The sequence below is a fragment of the Microcaecilia unicolor genome, chromosome 7 (assembly GCF_901765095.1).
Source record: "Microcaecilia unicolor chromosome 7, aMicUni1.1, whole genome shotgun sequence".
Taxonomy (NCBI): domain Eukaryota; kingdom Metazoa; phylum Chordata; class Amphibia; order Gymnophiona; family Siphonopidae; genus Microcaecilia; species Microcaecilia unicolor.
The window spans coordinates 226971809-226993364 of NC_044037.1; the positions used below are offsets into that span (position 1 = coordinate 226971809).

At 42.5% G+C, this 21556-nt stretch overlaps 1 protein-coding gene across 4 annotated transcripts in view; it reads right to left on the reverse strand.

Annotated features, from left to right (window-relative positions):
- The window catches only part of METAP1D (methionyl aminopeptidase type 1D, mitochondrial), a 185736-nt gene that overhangs the window by 3311 nt on the left and 160869 nt on the right, over positions 1 to 21556 (reverse strand). For all 4 annotated transcript variants that reach the window (XM_030209534.1, XM_030209533.1, XM_030209536.1 and 1 more), the window contains one exon: positions 807 to 904. In XM_030209534.1, the coding sequence (XP_030065394.1) occupies positions 807 to 904 (98 nt within the window). The remainder of the gene's footprint in view (positions 1 to 806; positions 905 to 21556) is intronic.

Sequence of the window (21556 nt, forward strand, 5' to 3'; positions counted from 1 at the left end):
CACTACGGCTACTTTTTACCACATCTTAATAAAAGGGCCCCTTAGAATTTTAGTGGAATATGACTACATCATATCTTCACCACAAAGAAAAAACAAAACATTGCCCCTGGGATTCTATATGGCACGACTTAAGTTGCATGCACAATCCAGTCGTATTCTGGATTTGTGTGCACAACTTAATTAGTCAACATGCTAATCAGCGTGATAGTTGCCAACTAACACTAATTGACACTAACTGACATTAATTAGAATTTACACATAGAACTAAGCGTATAACGTGATGCACGTAAATTTTCTAACTTGCATAGTTGAAAAGGGCGTGGAATGGGTGGGTCATGGGCATTTCTAACAACGATGCGCTTGGTTACAGAATACACCTTATTTATTTATTTGTTACATTTGTATCCCACATTTTCCCACCTATTTACAGGCTCAATGTGGCTTACATAATACCGTAAAAAATTTCCGGTATGGAAACAAATACAATTTGATATTAGGGTTGGGTAAGGTTGGTATATTCAGGTACAAAGGGATCGAAGATTTAAGTGTCAGCATTTACTCCAAGTCTTACTTGGCGTAACTGCCCACGACTAAAGTTAATCACATGGACGGGGGCTCAGTGTATTCTATAAACAACACAGATATTTAGGCTTATTCTATAAAGTATGCCTAAATTTAGGCATACTTTATACAATATGCCTAAGCGTATTTCGTTTCAGCACCAATGTTTTAGGTGTCATATATAGAATCTAGTCCTACATGTGTTTTATTCAAGTAACGTAGCATTTGTAAGTGAGCTTTCTTACCATGATGCCAAATTTCTGGGTGTCCATGAAAGTAGGATCCTATCCCATGGCCAACAAAGGAGGGGCAAACTTGAAAATCATTCAGACAAGCTATGCGGCTTCACCAAAAAAATTAAAAAGACAAATATCAAATAACGTGTAAATATAGTATTCTGACACAGTCTTGTAAACCTCAAACACAAACAGCCAACTGACATATTGTTCAAGCTGTAAAGTTTTCAAAACAATTTAAATTTATATTTCTCTTTTTTGCCTTCTGCATTTAGTTATTAGAATTCTATTAAAAACAACAAACACGCGAACAAAAGATTACATTTCAAAGCAAATCATCCCAAAGTTGTGAAGGTTGACAGAAGTACTTGAGCACCTATCAGCTGTGTCTGCATCTGGATGCTCTGAAAGGTCTAAGTGACACAGCCTGGAACACCCACACCTTTATGCATGGAAATCCAAGAATACAATGTCATTGCAATTACAGTTTTCAAGGGAAATGGGCTGAGACTCAAATCATAGATCCCTAGCAGGCTCTTGTTTGCTAAAAACTTTTCACCAAATGTGATTTCTTGTATTTAGCTATTTGCCATGCTAACAGATTTAGTAGATGGATGGTAACCTTTCTACCTCACCGGGGACTGTTTTATGGAAGGCTGTTAAAAGATCTGGGGCTGTGTTCTATGGGGGTTCCAGCGGTCTTTATTCATTACTTTCAACTACAAATGAAAAGGCAACATACCACTATTTTAGAGGGAGACCGAAACCAGGATTCTTGGTTTCGACTGAAACTGAATCAACAGCTGAAAATTTGCCATTTGGTTTTGACTGAAAATGAAAAACAAAACGGCGCCTCCCCCACCCACACGGACAGCGAGTCCTCCCAGGTCAGTTACCACCCCTCCCGGCAGAGGGCGGGTCCTCCCAGACTGGCAGGCCACAAGCCCTCTGCCCTCCCACCACCTGAAGGTCCTTTCTGGGCCTACCTTTAAATGTCCTGGTAGTCTAATCACCTCTTTTGGGCAAGAGTGATCCCCAATCGCTCTTGTCCTCATCAGTCCCTCAACCAAAATGGCAGGCGACACTGCTGTGGGAGCTCCCAAAATGGCTTCAGGGACCTCCCATGGCAGTCTCAGCAACATTTTGTCAATCCCCTACTCTATCCCTTGACCCTCTCCCCATCCTCCAGGACCCCCAGACCCCCAAGAACCCCTGAGACTTACACAGAGGCCATGTATGGTGGGCTACTGGGCCAAACAGCAGCGGGCCCCCTATGCTCCCAGGTTCAAAATGGCAGGCTCTGACCTCCTAGTGGTAGTCTCAGTCTCATGAGAGTAATTTTATAATTGGCCGCCTAGGTTAAGAGATCAAGGAGGCACCTATTTAGGTGCTACTTTATAAAGGCTGTATGCCTTCCTCAGGAGTCACAGCTCAATATATGTTGCTATCTTCATAAGTTAATATATATTGCTGTGGTTTACTTCCACAACTCCTAAGTACTGATGAGGTTTACCTCTATGTACCCTTGATCACGATACATGTGATTTCTAGTGGAGAATAAACTTTTTTGAAAGACTTCTGCATCCTTGGTTGTTCTTTGGAACATTATTCCACCCTTTGGTTGCCAACACATAAAAGTTCACCAGTATGTACATGTTTGCATATTTGAGATCTCTGCCTGCACTCCACCCAGATTGTGCACCCAGCTACACCTACCAGTAAAGCATACACCTTCTCCTTCTTGATAACACATTTAAGTCAGTTTTTTTTAAATAAAATGTCTTTTAGTGTGTATGTGGCCACATATGTATGAAAAATATAAAATTACCCCCAATACATTCATTCTCCTGAAAACTCACTTTCTCTTTATAAAACACATTGTAGACTTTGGACCCCGACTCCCAGGGCCGTGCCAACACGGTAAGCGAGGTAAGCATGGCAGGAGGGCGCCATCCTCTGGGGGGCGCCCCGCCGCACCATGCTTACTTCGCCCTCTTTTCCCCAGATCCTTTTCCTTTTTTTTTGTTTAAATTTACCTCTGTCCGGCGGCAGCGTAGTGTTAGTGAGAAGGCGGCGCTCCCCTGCCCCAACGTGTCAGTCTTCCCTTCGCTCAGTTCCGCCTTCTTCTGACATCCAAAGGGAAGACTGACACGTTGGGGTGGGGGAGCGCCGCCTCCTTCTCACTAACGCTATGCTGCCGCCGGACAGAGGTAAATTTAAACAAAAAAAAAAGGAAAAGGATCTGGGGAGAAGAGGGCAGGTAGTGTAGCAATCGTTTTCGGGGGGGGGGGGGGGGGGGGGGGCCAACTGCAGGGGGGCGCCGGAGACCCTAGGCATGGCCCTGCCGACTCCTGCTTAAATATACATTGTGCATATTGTTTTTGGGCTTCAGCACACACGATAGCCCTTTCTAACTCTTGTATAACATTCTTTGTAATTTCCTAATAAATATGAAACTGTTTTCTGCACAATAAAGAAAACATTTCTATTTTCTTTTATATTTCTCTTACTTCCAATGATTCTTAGGGACAGGGATCATACTTATTATTACTAATAATATTTATTTTGATAGCACCACTAGATATATACAACACTCAGTAAGGGTTCACCTCAGTACACTGTTCTGCCAACAGTTTTCCCAGAACCACATGCCCATCAGACAGCAAGACAGCGGACTAAAGTCTATATTAAGTCCACCCAGCTTTGTGGATTAAAAAAAACAAACAACTCAGACATGTGTAGAAGGTATTCAAGTAGTTTTTGTGTAGGTCAGGAAAAATGGTCTAGGGCCCTACCCTCACACCAGATGAAACCATATTACCTCCTAGTGGAATCTCTCCTGGAAGCAAGCAGAATCTAAGAGATACCCTCTGGTAATTCCAAGATATCCACTTCTAACCTCTCAACAGCCAAGCTGTGAGGGCAAAGGACTGAAGGGTGGGATGCAAAAGAGACCCCTCATTCCGAGTGATAAGGGTCGGAAAGCATTCTAGTCTCCAAGGATCTTTGGAGGCTAACCTCAGAAGTAGAGTGAATCATATCTGTCACAACCAGTATGGTACAATGAGAATCATGGCTCCTCGGTCTTGCTTGAGGTTGAGAGTTTTTGTTATGAGGGGCGTTGGAGGATAGGTATACAGAAGACTCATCTCCCAATTTAGGAGAAAGGCATCCAAGGCTAGTCTGCTTTGTGACCCCAGTCTGGAGCAGAACTGAGGGAGTTTGTGTTGGGGTGAGTGCCCCACTCTCAAAAGATCTTCTGGGCAACATCCATGTTAAAGGACCATCATGACCCAACTAAGTCTGTCCATCAGACTGTTTTTTTCCCCCTAATTCAACTCCAAGAACCCACAGTTCAAAATACAGATAATATTCTTTAAAAATACTTATATAGTGAAAACATTCAGAAATTTTTGATATGTGCTCATAATAGTTGAGAGACCACCACAGATCACATGTCTATTACTCAACTTGTTTTAATCATAGCACATTAAGTCTATGTGCTTTGAAAATGAGCCTCCACATGTCCCAAAACAAGTGAAAAATAATTTTAAAAGATGTTTAATGTACATTTATCTGGTGAAATGGTTTGTTCATTAATGTCTTTCAAAATATTTAAATGTCTGTATCATATCTACTCTGTCCCTCCTCTCTTCTACGGTATACATATTCAAGTCTTCAAGTTTATTCTCATACATCTTTTGGCACAACCCTATCTCTTCATATATTTTTTTCTGCATTTTTGGTTGTCCTTGGACTGTACACCACAGCCTCTTTTAACTGATTTTTCTTGGCAAGATACAGCCTCCAAAACTGGGCACAGTACTGCAAAGTGAGGTCTCATAAACAGACAGGGGCATAATCACCTCCTTTCTACTGGTTATGCCCCTCTCTATGCAGCTAAGCATCTTTCTGGTCTTGGCCACCACCTTGTTATACTGTTTTGCCTCCTTGAGTTCTTCAAACACTATCACCACAAGGTCTCTTTCCTGGTCCGTGCACATCAGCCTCTCACCTCCTATTGCATACAGCTCTTTTTGGATTTCTGTATCCCAAATGCATCACTCTATATTTTTTCATGCTAAAGCTTAACTGCCAAGCATTAACCCAAGCTTCTAATTCTTGTAGATCATTTCTCATGCTTTCTACTCCCCCTGTTGCTCTTTGTGTCATCTGCAAAAAGGCATACTTTCCCTTCTAACCCTTCAGCAATTGAACAGAACTGGCTCCTGGACAGAGCCCTAAGGCACTCCACCACTCACCTTACTTTCTTCCAAGTAAATTCAATTTACCACCTTCCGTTTCCAATCAGTTAATCAATTTTTGATCCAGTACCTTGGGTCCAATCCAAACTTTGGATTCCCCAACACAATCTTACCTCTCATTCCAAAAAAAGATAAAAACTTTCCTATTTAAGAAATAATTATTGTAACTAGATTTCTGCTGATCTCCAAAATAACAGCTGTAATCATCAGAAGAATGTTCCGTTTCTCTTGTACAAAAAGTTTGTAAACCTCTTAGAGCTGAAAAGGTGTTGGTGGGATATAAGACCAAATGTAATGTAAAATGTAATGTAATCCTTAAGCTGCTTAGTTTATTCATGAGCCTCCTATGAAGAACAGTATCAAAGGCTTTTCTGAAATTTACGTACACCACATCCAGCATATGTCCTTGATCGTGTTTTTTTGTCAGCCAATCATAGAAAGTGAATCAGATTTGTTTGGCATGATCTACCTTTAATAAAGTCATGTTGCCTTGGACTGTGCAACCCACTGGACTGTAGAAAGTTCACTATTCTTTCCCTGGCAGCATCTCCATTACCTTTCTCACCACCAAGATAAGGCTTACCAGCCTGTAGGTTCCCCACCTCAACATTTCTCTAATCTTGCAGAACTTCCGCCATCCTTCAAAAATTGAACCCCCCCCCCCCCAAACCCTCCAGTAAATAAAAGAAGCAGAGCTTAAAGTCCTACCTTCTCCAAACAAAATAATTCATAAAGAGAGGTTAGAGAGAGATTAAATAAGGAGGAAAAAGCCTCTCTTACATGGGCACATTTTTAACTTTATAGTGCTCACATGTTCAATCCAATTTATATACAGTCTCAATCAATGGATTGTACAGTTTTATATTTAATAACTCCCATCGGTCCTTCCCCCAATGTTTCACGGAATTATACTGCTGCTTCAGGGATTTCAACATGGACCATTTTAGTAGAGCTTCAGAAGTTTGAAGAGTGGTTTGTCCTCCAATTCTCTTTGATACAGGTTGTGACCTTCCCCCATTTCCAAGGATCTATTAAACACATCCTTTAGAGAACCTGCCAGAACATCTCCGAGTTCTCTCAGTATCCCATCATGTCCCATGGCCTTGTTCAGTTTTCCAAATTGTTCATAAACACTTCCTTCCCTGACAGTGTGGTATCTGTATCATCCCCATATGTCTTTTTGTCAGTCATCTGTGGACCTTCTTAGGTTTTTCTTCCATGAGCACCGAAAAGAAGCATTTGTCGAGCATTTTCACTTTTCCCTCACCATTTTCCAAACATTGGCCCTCAGCACTTTTGTGTCTTATAATTCCACATCTGACCTTCCTGTTCTCCCCAATATACTTGAAAGAAGGCTCATCACTTCACTTTTACACGTTTAGCCATTTTTACTTCTGCAAATGTTTTTACCATCCTGATTTCTTTCATTGTCTTTATACTTTATATGGTAATTTTTTTTCACGTATGTGTTCCTCTTTTTATGATCTTTTGTATTTCATGAACTCTCTCTATGTTTAAATCTGTTTACTGAAAGAACAGTAGCAGAACACAAACAACAGGCAGTTTGAAGCTGCTCTGGTCCTACCTTTATTCTTTGAACTTGGTAACATTGTTATTTTTTTCTCATGCCTAAAAGGGGAGGTAGGCAACGCGTCTGCCCCGCTATGCCTGTCACACCGTTGGTGGGACCCATGGATCGCTTCGCTGTTTCAGGATTAATATCAGGACCTATATCTTCGCTGCAGGAGAGAGTGGTGGGAGGTAAGCCGCTCCCCCAGCTTAAAGCATAAACAACTTTAAGATCCGAGTTACAGACACCACTGCCCATGCTGACTGACGAGCAGAGACTATTACAGGGAACTCTGCGTCCCAAAGAGGTGGTAGCGTTTCCTGGAGCGGGCGAACAATATGGAGCTGGCGTTCCTGGCGAATCTATCATGATAAAGGAGATACAACCCTCTGGTGAATCCATGACTGATTCTACTTCACTGAGTAAGTCGTTTTTGCCTATTATGCCAGTAACTATTACTCTAGATACTATCTGGGAAGCCCTTTTGGGTTTAGAAACATCTTTTTCTCAAAAACTATTATCCAGCAAACGCAAAGTGCATTAGAGAAAGTACCTATTTTGGAAAAAAAATATTTATAATGGATAAAAGGATTGAGATTAATGCTAAGGATGTCCAATCTCTTAAAAAAATACAAGTAAATATGATTAACCCTTTAGTGTCCAATGTTCCCATCAATCTGTTCCCATATGGCTTATTATAGGAACATTGGAGACTAAAGGGTTAAAGAGAACTTGTTGCTTCAGAATAAGATTGAAAACTTAGAAAATCAACAGAGTTCTAAAACATTGTGGTTAGTACATTTTCCTAGACAATCTTCAATTGCTCCTCTTATAACCTTTAAAAGGTATTTGTCTGAAATACTGAAGATTCCGGAACAAGCTTATCCTCCGGTCTTAGAGATTAAGAAGATGCTTATGAGCATTGTGTGAATCGTAGACCACAAAGATTCCCATGTGGCTCGAAAGACAGGGCCCAGACCCCGAGTGAGGTCACAAATCCTCAACTGCTCCATAGATAAGTCCCTCAGCATCAGAATTCGCTATTGTTGATGTCGGGTCTGTAGGAGTCAACCAGCTCTGAAGGATGGATTTGATGGCAAAGAGCACCAATTCAGCACAAAAAACAACTGCAGCCCTGGTGACATAAAGAGTTCTGTGTGTAAATCCTGAAGAGAAGCTGAGGTGTGCAGGCCATAGAGGTTGACCAAATCTTCATGAAAAACTTGTGGATACTTATCCAATAGGATTGAATATGAGGGCAGGCCCATAACATGTGTCTCAGATGGGCCCTCAGCTCTTGGCATATAGGGCAATGACCAGTAGAGCCCAGGGTTGCTTGATGAGCTCTATGTAGTGCAATGTAAACACGTAATTAAAATTTATATAAAGTTTCATAATGGAGAACACAATCCGAATATGCACTCAGGTTCTGTAGGAATGCCTGAAATTGGGTGGTGGTAATCTGAATAAACAAGTCTGCACTCCACTGTCGTGCTAAGGGCTGATAGTCAATATCCGGTGTACCTATGGTAGAATCATAAGGGAACCAATTGCCCAAACCCGATGTGAAGGCATCAACTAGCATCTCCTGCACATCTTCAGTTAAGTCTGTCCACTGTAGTGATTGAATGTAGTGGCAATATGAAAAGACATCCACATCTGGTACAGTGAATTCCCGCTGAAGAGTAGAAGATGACTTAACCTTTCCCTTCAAACCTACCAGATGTAGCAGATAAACAATTCCTTTTCTGCATCAATGGTCAAAGACACTGTGTTCCTGACCCAGAGGAAACTCCACATTATTACAAAGTGAAAGATATGGAGTGGTCCACACTGAAAATGCTGACCTCCAACAGACCCATTTCCAAATATCCCTTCCCCCTTTTAGTATAGGGTGAGTCTTATAGATTCTTGTAGGCAGGGAGGGTAGACATGCAATATACTGCTGAAATGCAAACCCCGGTTCCTGATGGATCTCCAACTCACAAATGGAAAATTAATTTGTTCCCTGGTACCAGTCATTGATATGGCGCGTATCGCTCATCACAGTTAGGTGTCTTAAATTTAGCAAACCCATCCTACCATATTTCAAGGGAGTCTGGAGGACTCCCAATAGCAGTCTTGGTCGTTTACCCTGTCACAGGAACTGCTGAAGCACCCTATTGAGCTTCAATTCATCCCCACCTTTCAAGAATAAGGGCAACATTTGAAAAGTATCCAGCCACTTTGGAACTAATATCATGTTAAATAATCGGATACAGCTGCAAAGGGATAAAGGGTCCGCACTCCAGAAGTGTAGTCTTAGATGTATATCCCTCAGGAAAGTTTTGACATTAAAAGTGTTTAATTTTCATAAATCCACTGGCAGGTTAATGCTGAGGTATGTGAGTGCCATCAATTCACACTTATGCGGGAATTCCCCCCCTCCAATCTATAGTGCCATGGCCCTAGTTTTGAAACATTCAGGAAGAAACCGGATAGGTCACCATATTGAGTCACCAATCCAAGTAGGCCAGGCAGAGACCACTGGGGATCTGTCAAGGACACTAACAAGTCATCTGCAAATACCAAACCCTTGACCTTGTGTCCAGACATGACCACCCCCATAATCGAGCCATCATTATTCAGGATGCTAAGCAGGGGCTCCAATGCTAGTTTAAACAGAAGGGGGGTGGGGGAAGTGGACACTCCTGCCTCGTACCCCTCTCTATAAAAAACCTAGATGAGCATCCTTCATTTTTCATAAGTTGTGCCTCAGGATTGTGTATAAAAAGCGGATTGCCTGTAAAATCCACCCCCTAAACCCAAATCAAGAAAACACTTTGAAGAGATATGCTAATGAACTCTATCAAAGGCCATGAATAATATCTATTAGGCTTTTATTTTTATAGCCAGTTCTTTGGAGAACCATATTGGTTTCCTTTTCAATGTCCTTTTATTTGCTTTCTTTACATAAAGATCTGTTGCCTATTTTTACAGCCCCTTTCAGTTTAGCTCACTGTCTTCCACTTCCTTTATTTCCTACCACCCTGCCAGCTTCTTCTTCAGGTACTTCACCATTTTACTGAAGTCAGCGTGTTTGAAATTTAGGACTTTTGAGTTTTTATATCAAACCACATCATGTAATGATCACTACCAACCAAGTGGGCAGACACCCAGACATTGCACACACTTTTTTCCACTTGTGAGAACTAAATTCAGCATCAACACTTCTTTGGTAGATTCTAGCACCATTTGTCTAAGTAAAGCCCCTTGGAAGACATCCACAATCTTTCTACTTCTTTCCAGATGAGATACTCCAATCTCCAACTGGTCGATTAAAGTTACCCAGTATCATCAACTCTTCTTACATTTCAACCTTTGTAATATCATTGACCAGGTCTCTTGCCAGTTCTTCTGTTTGAGTATGAGATTTGTAGATCATACCAGTGTGGATAAGAGCTGTCTCCTCTTTCCAAGACTACCCACAAGATTTCTTCTTTTCCCCATGCTCCCAACATTTCAGCTACTTTAGCATTGTTTTTGACATAGAGCTACCCTCCCCCTTTTTATGCAGAGGTGCTTTTTTACCTCCTTGTTCTTACTATAAGCTAACATCATGAATATACTGGTGCTATCAAGAAAGCTATTGTATTTCTGAGAAGAGATAAGGGGAGTCATACATATATTGTGATGAAGCTAATAAACATATTGCCTGATTAAAAAACAAGACAATCTATAGAAAGGGGGTTTATTTAGCTTCTCAACTTACACATGGCTTCAGTTCAATGCAATGAGAGGCTTGTCAGATCATATCGATATCTGTGTATGTTGCTGTTTGTGTCTTTGGTGTGCATCACCTCCTTATAACTTTTGAATGCAGGACAAGCCTAAGGGAACCTGATGCCCTAACTGTACACTCTACCACCACCTGTAGTCCAGTATTCTCTTCTTCTCTATCCCCCCGCTGGTCAGCATCTCACCTTTCCCTCTCTACCTCCTTCCAAGGTGACCTACATCTCTCCTGCTCTACAGCATCTCCACAAAGCCAGCATCTCATCTCTCTTTCTCTCTCTCCCTCCCCAGGTGGTGAGCCTCTCATCTACCTCTTCCCCACTCTACTCCACCCTAGGTGGTCTACCCTCCCTCCCAGGTTTTCTGTATTTCTCCTTCCTATCACCCCCCACCCAGGAGGTCAGCATCACATCTCCCCTTGCCTACCAAACTCCAGGTTCAGCATTTGAGCTCACTTCTCCTCCCCTACTCCCAAACCCATGTCCAGCATCTCCCCCTTCTTTCCTTCTGGTCTCCTGACATGCTTGCCCTACTTGCTGCCAGGCGCAAAGCTGTAATAAGACTGAGCACTGAGTGGGGCCTTTCAAGCACAGAACTGCACTGAAATGCTGCTGTAGCCCATCCCCTCCAACACTTTCTGTTAGATGAGCAGGACATTGTAGCACTTGAGCACAGACCTGTGCTTAAAGACCCCACACAGAGTTCAGTCTAAAGAACATAAGCGTTGCCATACTGGGACAGACCAAAGATCCATCAATTCCAGGATCCTGTTTCCAATAGTGGGCAATCCAGGTCACAAGTGCCTGGCAAGATCCCAGAACAGATTTTATGCTGCTTATCCTAGAAATAAGCAGTGGATTTTTAAAACCCTGCTAAGCTCTCTGCTTTTACCACATTCACTGACAATGAATTCCACAGTTTAATTACACATAGAGTGAATAAATATTTTTTTCTGGTTTGTTTTAAATTTACTACTTAGAAGCTTCACTGCATGTCCCCTAGTTCTAGTATTTTTGGAAAGAGAAAACAAGCAATTCACCTCTTATCTGTTTCATTCTACTCAACATTTTATAGACTTATATCATATCTCCCCTCAGCCATCTTTTCTCCAAGCTGAAGAGCCCTAGCCACTTTAGCCTTTCCTCGTAGAGAAGTCATCCCATCCTCTTTATCATTTTCATAGCCCTTCTCTGTACCTTTTCTAATTCCATTATATCTTTTTTGAGATGCGGTGACCAGAACTGCACATAGTATTCAAGGTGCAGTTGCACCTTGGAGCGATACAAAGGCATTATAATGTTCTAGTTTTTGTTTTCCATTCCTTTCCTAATAATTCCTAACATTCTATTTGCTTTCTTAGATGCCGCTGCACACTGAACAGAGAGTTTCAATGTATTATCAACAAGGACACCTAGATCCTTTTACAAGGCGGTGATTCCTAACGTGGATCCTTGTATCAAGTAGCTATATAATTGAATTCCTTTTTCCCATATGGATCACTTTCCACTTGCACACATTAAACATCATCTGCCATTTGGATGCCCAGTTTCCCTGTCTCGTAAGGTCCTCTTGCAATTTTTCACAATCCTCTTGTGATTTGACAACTTTGAATAACTTTGTGTCATCAGCAAATTTAATCACCTCACTAGCTATTCTCATCTCTAGATCATTTATAAATATGTTAAAAAGCAGCAGTCTCATCAACCCCTGGGGAACCCCACTATCTACTCTTTTCCATTGAGAATAATGACCATTTAACCCTATTGTTTTTTTTTTAATCTTTTAACCAGTTTTTAATCCACAATAGGACATTACTCCCTATCCCATGAGGAGTCTTTCATGAGGTACTTTGTCAAATGCCCTTTGAAAATCCAGATAAAAAATATCGACCGTCTCAGTTTTATCCATTTATTCACCTCTTCCAAGAACTAGTAGGTTGGTGAGGCAAGATTTCCCTTGACTAAATCCATGTTGGCTTTGCCTCATTAATCCATGCTTACATATATGCTCTGTCATTTTGTTCCTGCAGCTTTGGGCCCAAGAGAAGGTAGGATGGCAACAGCAGGAGGCCCAGCATGGGGAAGAGTGAGAGGTTCTCTCCCACATGGGAGCCATGTCTTCATCCCCCAAATTCTGCCACCCTAGGTGTCAGGGCCACTCTATTTCAACAGCTGCACCTACCTCAACTAAACTTGTGTGCACCTAGCTCAGTGGGGAGGGAGAAGTAAGAGACCGCTCAGGGATGCACAAGTTCAGTCTTCAAGAGTCACAAACAAGTCAGGTTTTCAGGAAGTTCATCATGAAAATACATATGATAGACCTATGTCATGCATAGTCATTAAGGTTATCCTGAAAACCTGACCCATTTATAGTCTTGGAGGACTGAGCTTTTTACGCCTGCATGAGGCCTTTTTAGTTTTTAAACTTGAGGAATGCTGGGAGAGGGAGCAAATTTGTAATGTTTGCCACAGGAAATGTATTGAGGCTTGAATTGAATCTAGACAGAATGTTGCTCCACCTATCTGTATAGCATAGGATCTAAATATTTTTACTTGCCAGGATGAACAACTAATCTGTTCTGAGCCATAAATTTTGGAAAATAATACCCAAACATAACTAGATGCAGCAGACTTCCCATTTGTGTTTTGGCATATAAATGGATATTTTCAGCATAGACAATAAAGATGCACACATTCAAAATGAGGTGGCTAGTAAAGGAACTTAGATTTGTCTTCTTTTCGGTTTTATCCCAGTATTCTTCATTGTGCCCTATTTCCTTACCTTACATTTCTTAGGTATTTTTGGTTGTACTTTTAAATGAAAGCAAGAATGTTTTAGGAACACCATGTTGCAAAGATTGACATCTGTTGACAACTGTGGTGTGGCAGCTGAGATATAAACACTGAAGAGGCCACAGACTCAGTTGCAGGTCAAAAGGAGCTCGACCAGCAGAAAGGGCCAATGCTGTTGCTAGAATTAGCATATCTTTTCTGCTGTACTGGACAAGGGCAGTGAAATGCCTTTGTGTTTGGTGGGACAAGCTCTGCCCCCCAACCCTAACCCCAGCTCCACCCCCCAAAAATACCACTGATTTCCAGGATCACCTGTTGTAAAGTGGATCCTCTTTTCTCAGCGGTGGTAGCTCTCCACAGCCTGAAGAACACCTTCCAGTACTGCTCCTTTTCCCCTCAGAAACAATGACTTTTTTTTTTATGGCCTAGGAGGGGCTTCCCTCCTTCCCCCGGTTGTGGCACCAAAACACAAAATAAAGCACAGTTATCCTTCACCTTTTTCAAGCCGGTTAATTGCCCAGTCCAGGCTTCCACAGCTGCTTCCTCTCCCTCCCTCCTGGGGAAGAGTAGCAGCAAATAATAAAAAGGAAAAAAAAAAAAATACCCGGTTCAGTGTAGCGGGGTTTTCCAAAACACAGTTCACTTTTAGCCAAGCCTTACTCCACTGCTCAGTTTAGCCAGGCTTTCAAAACACAGTTCAGTTCTAGCCAAGCTTTCCAAAACCCAGCTCAATTTAGTCAGGCTTTCAAAAACACAATTCAGTTCTAGCCAGGCTTTCAAAATACAGTTCAGTTCTAGCCAAGCTTTCCAAAACACAGCTCAATTTAGTCAGGCTTTCAAAAAACACAGTTCAGTTCTAGCCAAGCTTTCCAAAACCCAGCTCAATTTAGCCAGGCTTTCAAAATCACAGTAATGGCTTTGCGCGGGCTCAAAGCCTAGGGTCCCACCCTCTTGGTCAGTCATACTCCTACCTGACCTCCTCCCGCTTGACCCGGCTTGGCCCCGCTACTTCCTTGGCTTTCGCTGAGCCAGAGCCGAAAAGTCCATCGGCTCTTCCAGGGTGTTCTCCGGTTCAGTCAACTCCATAGGGCAAGGCTCACTCTCTGCCTCTCTCTCCTCAGGAGCCCAATCCATATTCTCCTCGCCCCGCCCTTCTCCCAGCTGCTCACCCTTTCTTTCATTAAAGCTCTTTTGTGGCTCTTCTTTCTCCACCCACCTGTTCCACCACCTCTTCCACCAGGTTGGAGAATCAGCCTTATTCCTTCCCCTGCGGCCCTCCTCTGGAGACTCCTGGGAATGCACATAGTTTCTCTTATCCCCTGTCTCCCTTGGGGCATGCTGGGAGTTGTAGTTCTTTATTTCTAGTTTTTTTCTGGGGAATGCCTGCCTATAACGGGGGTATGCTGGCCTATCCCAGGGTTCCTTTGGGGCCTGTCCTACATACTCTTTACACTGTTCACTGGCCATTTATCTCTCCTCCCCTAGACCCACACACCTATTCCTCAATGATCTCACATCCCACTAGCTCTCTGTCTCCACTCCTTCCCCATGCCAAGTATCTCCCCCCTCTTCTCCAGGGTCAGCATCCCCTCTCTTTTCTTTCCTCCCTATCCAGTTACACCGGGCAAACCCTTCTTGTCACTCTAATTTCCTATCCCCATATCCAGCATTCCTTCCATTCCTTCTCTATCTCTTTAGACCCCTGACCCCATCCATGTTCAGTATCCTGGACCCATCTGTTACCCTAGTCTCTCCCTGCCCAGGTGGTCTCGCATTTCTTTCCTCTGTCCACCTATTCCCTTCAAGTCCACCATCCTCTTATCTCTTCCTCCCCCACATGATCTAACATCTTCCTTCTTCTCCTGCCGCCACTGCCATCCATCATCTCCCCTCCCCCCACATAGTCAATTATCATCCCTCTCTTCTTCCCTCCTCCAGCTCTAGAATCTGATTTCCCAGTCCCTGCATGGTCCAGCACCTTCCGCCCTCCATGATACAGCTCCGCCTGCAAGTCTTTCATTACCTTTAAGCAGGCAATAGGCCAAGAAGACACAGAATGTATAGTTAAGTAGCTGGGTCAGACACTACAAGGGAATAGCCATGGCTGGGCTCACTGCAGAACCTCTTCTGGCCCTGATACCCCTAGAACCCTCTGGTGCATCCTGCCTCCCAAAGGAAGTGAATGTCAGAAGGGCGGGATGTGCCAGAGGGTTATTTGGCTCTCAGAGTCAGAAGTTGTTCCTGTGGCAAGCCTGGCTGTGTGTGCTCTTGTGTAGTGTCTGCTCCAGCTGCTCCACTATACATGCTGTGTCTTCTCAGCCTGCTGCCTGCCTGATTAAAGACTTGCAGAAGGAGCTGTGGTAGGGAGTGAGAGAGGTGATGGATCTGAAGGGCAGCAGGCAAAATTCTGAGTAACCTGTGGCTATCAATGTCTAGGGCTGTAAACACATGTTCATTCTTTTCACATTCTTCTTTTACCACACTTGATGGTGCCTCTTTAATAGTGGAAGACAAAGCCAAAAGTACTGCCTCCTCGGAGGTGGAGAAAAAAACCCCCAATTATTTGTTAGCTAGTACACTATGAGGCATATTTTCAAAGCACTTTGGGAGGCTAAGTTCCATAGGTTTCTATGGAACTTTGGGAGGCTAAGTGCTTTGAAAATATGCCTCTATGAGGCATATTTTCAAAGCACTCAGACTTATAAAGTTACTTGGAGGCATATTTTCAAAGCACTTTGGGAGGCTAAGTTCCATAGGTTTCTATGGAACTTTGGGAGGCTAAGTGCTTTGAAAATGAGCCTCATAGTAACCTATGGAACTTTTGTAACTCTAAATGATTTTAAAATGAGCCCCTATATCACAGGCAGAAAATAAAAAAGGAAGAGAAAAGTAATAATAAGCAGAGAAGGGGCAGGAATGAGACTCCAGTTCCTCAAAGGAAAGAAACTACCTATATGAGCACACTCCACTCAGACACAATCATCTGCAAGGACTCCAGTGTTGTTTGAAAATGGAGAAATTACGTATTCTTATACTAACTACTATTGACACTAGCCTTTAGTGCTCTAACCAGTTATCATAATAAGAGTATATTTGGAGAAAAGCCCTCAGAAACCAAAGTAACATACTTTGGTCTGAACACTATGACAAAACACTTTTTAATTTATCAGTGTTTGATTTCTATCATTGGGTTGAAAACTCCACCAGTTCTTCAGTATCTTTTTTATATGCTTTTAAATTGTGACAGTGCTAAGTTCAAAATATAATGTCTGAGTGCAAACATTCCAAGTCACTTGAACAAAGTTGTGAACATTGTGCCAAGTTCAAATAATCAAAATCGGTTCAAAATTAACTCATCAAGCACATATCCGCAGCTAGCTAGAAATACTTAGCTTTCATAATTCTACGGGGCCCATCAGTTTCACCCCTGACCGGGCTTCTTCAAGAACGACATACTGTGATTCAGCCGCATGAATAATTTTTACACTTTCACGCTCAATTTCTCTTTTTCAAAATGGCACTGATAAATTAAAAAGTGTTTTATCATAGTGTTCAGACCAAAGTATGTTACTTTGGTTTCTGAGGGCTTTTCTCCAAATATACTCTTAATATGACAACTGGTTAGAGCACTATAGGCTAGTGTCAATAGTACTTAGTATTAGATTACTAGAGATTTGCCAGTAGCCTTTACTGAAGTTCTCTGTATTTGTAAGAAATTATGTATTATATGACAAATTTCTTTCCTTTAGTCAGCTACACTGTTCTGCACAAGTGGGTGTTATCCCCTCCTACCACCAGATGGAAGTAGAGAAAAACAAAATCCCCGAGTTTTACCAGTGCCCTCATCGGTATTAGCTGGTAGTGCTCCCTGAAAAGATCCATATATCTTTCAAAGTAGAAGAGTGTCCCTTTTTGTAACACAACCATGTCCCATCAACCACTGCAGCTGCAATGAACAGCAAGCAAGCATAATACCACACAGTGGCACTCACTACCCTACATACTCCAGGATATAACAATATCATGGGAAACCCAATACTGCTGGAAATCGTAACTCACTCATGATTTGACTCTTCACATTTTTCTTTTTATACTGAAAGGGAAATTGCAAAGCACAACCAGAGTCCCAGGCCCAAGTCTTCCGAGGGCAGGCTGCAAAACAGTGTAGCTGACTAAAGGAAAGAAAATAATCAGGTAAGACACAATTTCTCCTTCCTTAGCATCAGCTTCACTGTTCTGCACAAGTGGGACGTACCAAAGCTGATCTACTGGGCAGGGGAAGACAAGACCCTCTGAATGATGACCCTGCCAAAGTCCGAACAGACTCTGGCCACCATATCCAATCTGCAGTGCTTGACAAATGAATGGAGCAATGACCATGTTGCTGTTCTACAAATTTCTTCAGGAGCCACTGCCCAGGCCTCTGAATGAGCCCATGTGGAGTGGGCCTTCAGACCTTGAGGCACCAGACAATTCTTACAAATATAGGCAGACTCAATAACTGCCTTGGTCCATCTCATAATAGAGGCCTTAGATACCACCTGGCTCTTCCCTTGGGCCATGGAAAAGAATAAAGAGTTGATCTGAGAGATAAAAATCGTTTGTCTCCTTCAGGACCTTAGCAGCATCCTCTGAATGTCCAAATTTGTGGATCCTCTGACAAATCAAATAGATACCTAGTAGCTGCAGGGGAGCCCAGAGGAAAGAAACCCAAACAGGGTGATCAGGCGAGGGGTGGGGGATGGGGGCCCACACCCCTCCGCTGGGTCCCGCAGGACCGAGTCACAAACCAAGCGAGACTGGTGGCAGCAGAATCAAGTTCCACATTCAACCAGGTCCGGTCTGGGGAGTGGATAACCTGGGAGTGGCCCTTAGGCTCAACCAAGCAGTGTGGCTGTGGCCAGCAGAGTGGGGAGCTAGGCCAGGAACAGGAGCACCAGACAGCATGACCTACCTATCTGCTGAGGTAGAGAAAATGCTGGATCTTTCCAGGGAGCACCAGCAGCTAATACTGGTGAAGACTCTGATAAAACTCAGTTTTTTCTCTACCTCCATCGGCTGGTAGGCGGGGATAACAACCACTTGTGCAGAACAGTGGAGCTGACGATAAGGAAGTTATCTAACAAACAAGGAGCCAATGATTTCAGTGATTTTGGCAGAATTATTAAGTAACTTCATGTGAAATTGCTTAGCTGTTGATTAGTGGTACAAACAGTGTGGGGTTGTAAGTTCTTTCTTTAGATCAAGATAAGTCTATGTATCAATGCATTTTCCCCAAATAACTATAATTTATTGTAGCCAAGTCAATGAAAATTCCAAGTACTGTTTATTGGTGCCAGGTCCATGATGATTGCCCAGTATTATGGTTATTCCTGGAATATGTCATTACATTTCACAATATTGTACACTACTTTCCAAAGAATACCTTCCCTCCCCCCAATTCTGCCTTTAAGGCACAATTCTTCCAAAATTAGAATTCCATGTTTTCGTATCTGAATCTCTTTTTGGACTGAAGTGCTGGACTGATCTAACTGATTACACTATCATGCAAAGAACACAGTCTTCATTCCCAAATCAGGTACCTAGTCCTTAGATTGGATGAAGTCGAGAATCTTTATAGTGACACTTGCTGGGACATTTAGACTGGCTTTCAATACATCCTAGAGGGAGTTGGGTCCATCCATTTAGACCGCATGATGGTAGGGATGGCTGTCTTCTATAGGGCTGGTACTAAACATGGAAGGATCCAGGGCAGAATAGAGAGGAGGCCCCAAAACTCATCTGCAGGCTGCAATATGGGGGTTGAGTAAAACCGCCCTCATTCACCCCCACCCTCTATAAATATCAGCCTTGATCTTTTGGATGAATGGGTAGGGAAAGACAAATCTGAGACTTACTCGCAAAGACTCTGTTGTACAGTCTTATATCATTTGGCTACTGCAGAATTGCGTTACCAAAATTACACAGCCCAGAACTAAATGGAAGAAGAGCTGCATGGAGCTCTGGATATAGGAAGGAGAGGTGTCATTTAAGGTTTGAAGACACAGTTTTGTACCGTGTCCTGTGCTAAGTTGTTATATAAATAAATAAAATGCAATACTAAAATCAGTGGTGGATGGGTAACATCTGAACAAATATTAAAATAATATTAAGTTTGCTATGGTACTGAGCAATTTGTACTGCTTCAAAGGGCTTTTGAGAACCCACTATCCTCCAGTATACACACACACCATATCTCTGGCAGAGAGGACCTTCTTCCCCCAGCCACAGAGGGTACTTTCCCCCGACTCACATAAAGCACCTCAGAGCTAAGGCTGGACCTGGACTGTGTGAAGCAGCAACAGCAGAAAAGACGGAAGTAGCAACTTTCTATTAGTGGTACTATTAGAAGGACATGATCTCAAATGAAAGGGTACATGAGATGATGGGAGGTGAGAGAACTCTAGTAGAAAATCTGGCCTAAAGGAAAATGAAATTTGCTGGCCGTGTACTGAGAGGCTTTGGCAGTAAATTAGCAGGCTAGTACTGGAGGCCACAGCAGAGAACAAAAGAGACAGAGGAGCCTAGAGAGCAGTCTGGGGTGATGACACAAAAATAGGTTCAAGATCTGGAAACATGGAAGAAAGAGAAGAAACTAATTACAGAGAAAACTGGCATACTACAGTTGCCCACCTTCATTCTGAAGACAACACTTTATAAAGAAGATTAGCATTAGAGTATCTGGCCAGCATGCAGTACACACCAAAGCATGTATACACGCAACAAAAGGCAGAGAATATCTCTGAGCTTAATTAGGTTGGTTTGAAAGGGGGAATTTTAGCATTGGAATGTAGACATGACCCTTAAAAATATTGCATGGGAACATGAATGTTTACAGAACAGACAAGACCTGACTAACACCCCATCCAAATGATATAGAGGTACATGTTCAATACTGACTCAAAGAAGGGTGTATCCTCTGCTGTGCCACCTGTATCACTTGCGGCAGCACTCAATATTCTGGGAGGTGTTTAGTCTGGCAGCTTTGTTTCTGAGGGCTCCTATCCATTTAAACCATGTTGAGCAGACACCCTGGATTTTCAGCAGTACTTAACCAGACAATGCCTGAAAATCAAGGAGTGGCCACTGCAATATTGTCCAGTTAATGCTGGGGTGGTCCAGGGGAGAAGCCAGAAGACATGCGAGCACTGCTAATATTCCGTGCAGGTACCTGCACATCTAAACGGACAGATAGGACCACATGAAAAGCTGTCCTGTCTTTCCTCAGTTATAGGTATGCGAGTACTGGCACGAAATATCAGCCAGTAACCACACAGCTTCCATTTCGCTTGAGACCTGGATATTCAATGTCGGTGCCTGGCATTGAAAATCTGGGTCTAATTCAGCCTGTGGCTGTTAGCGAATTTAAAACCACTGACTGCCGTGGCGGTGGAATACAGCAGCATTTCAGTGCAGGTTTGTGCTTAAAAGGTCCCGCTCGGTGGTGTCAGGAGACCAGAAGGAAAGAAGGGGGAGATGTCAGACATGCGTTGGGAGTAGGGGGAAAAGAGATGAGCTCAAATGCTGAACCTGTAGCTTGGAAGGCAAGGGGATATGTGATGCTGGCCTCCTGGGGGGGGGGGGGGGGTAATAGAGGGAAGGAGAGTTGCAGGATACCTGAGAATTTATAGATTCAAAGGACTAAGATAAGGTTGCAGACCATTATCATTCACAGAGATAATTTAATTCATTTAAATAATTCTCTGACCATATAGCCATATAAACATAGAAAATGATTATACATAAAGACCATATATATGGCTTATCCAGTTTGCCCATCCATATCAACTACTACTTTTCTTGCCAGTAGTTTTTATACACTGGACAATGGTGAAATCAACTTCCTTACTGAATAATTTCATATGAAGTGTTCAGCCACACACACAAAAAAGCATACTGCACCTGTCAACAGCTGAAAATCACTGGCACCATGTAAAATTATCAATACACTACTTAAATAAGTATGAGTGAATTATACTTTTTTGTTCTCTTTGCAGACTGTGGTACAACAATGTACCTGCCCTGCAGTGTGGAAGATCTCTGGGGGAGTACCTCATATATGTGCAAAATTCAAAGTCCTGGAAAGAAGATCTGCATCTCAATTCTTTAATTTTGTTAAAATGGCATTTAAACTTTTCAGAATCATTAAAGAACGAGTTAAAATGTTTTCTGTGACTGTGTTGTACTAGAAAATAGTATTAATCAGTGTTACACAGAGAAAATATGCTTTCATCTAAAAGTTATTTTCTCTGAGATTTTCAGGCTTGCTTCTGGATATCATGCGCCCAGCTTTCTCCAACCCCTGGAGAGCTGTTTGGG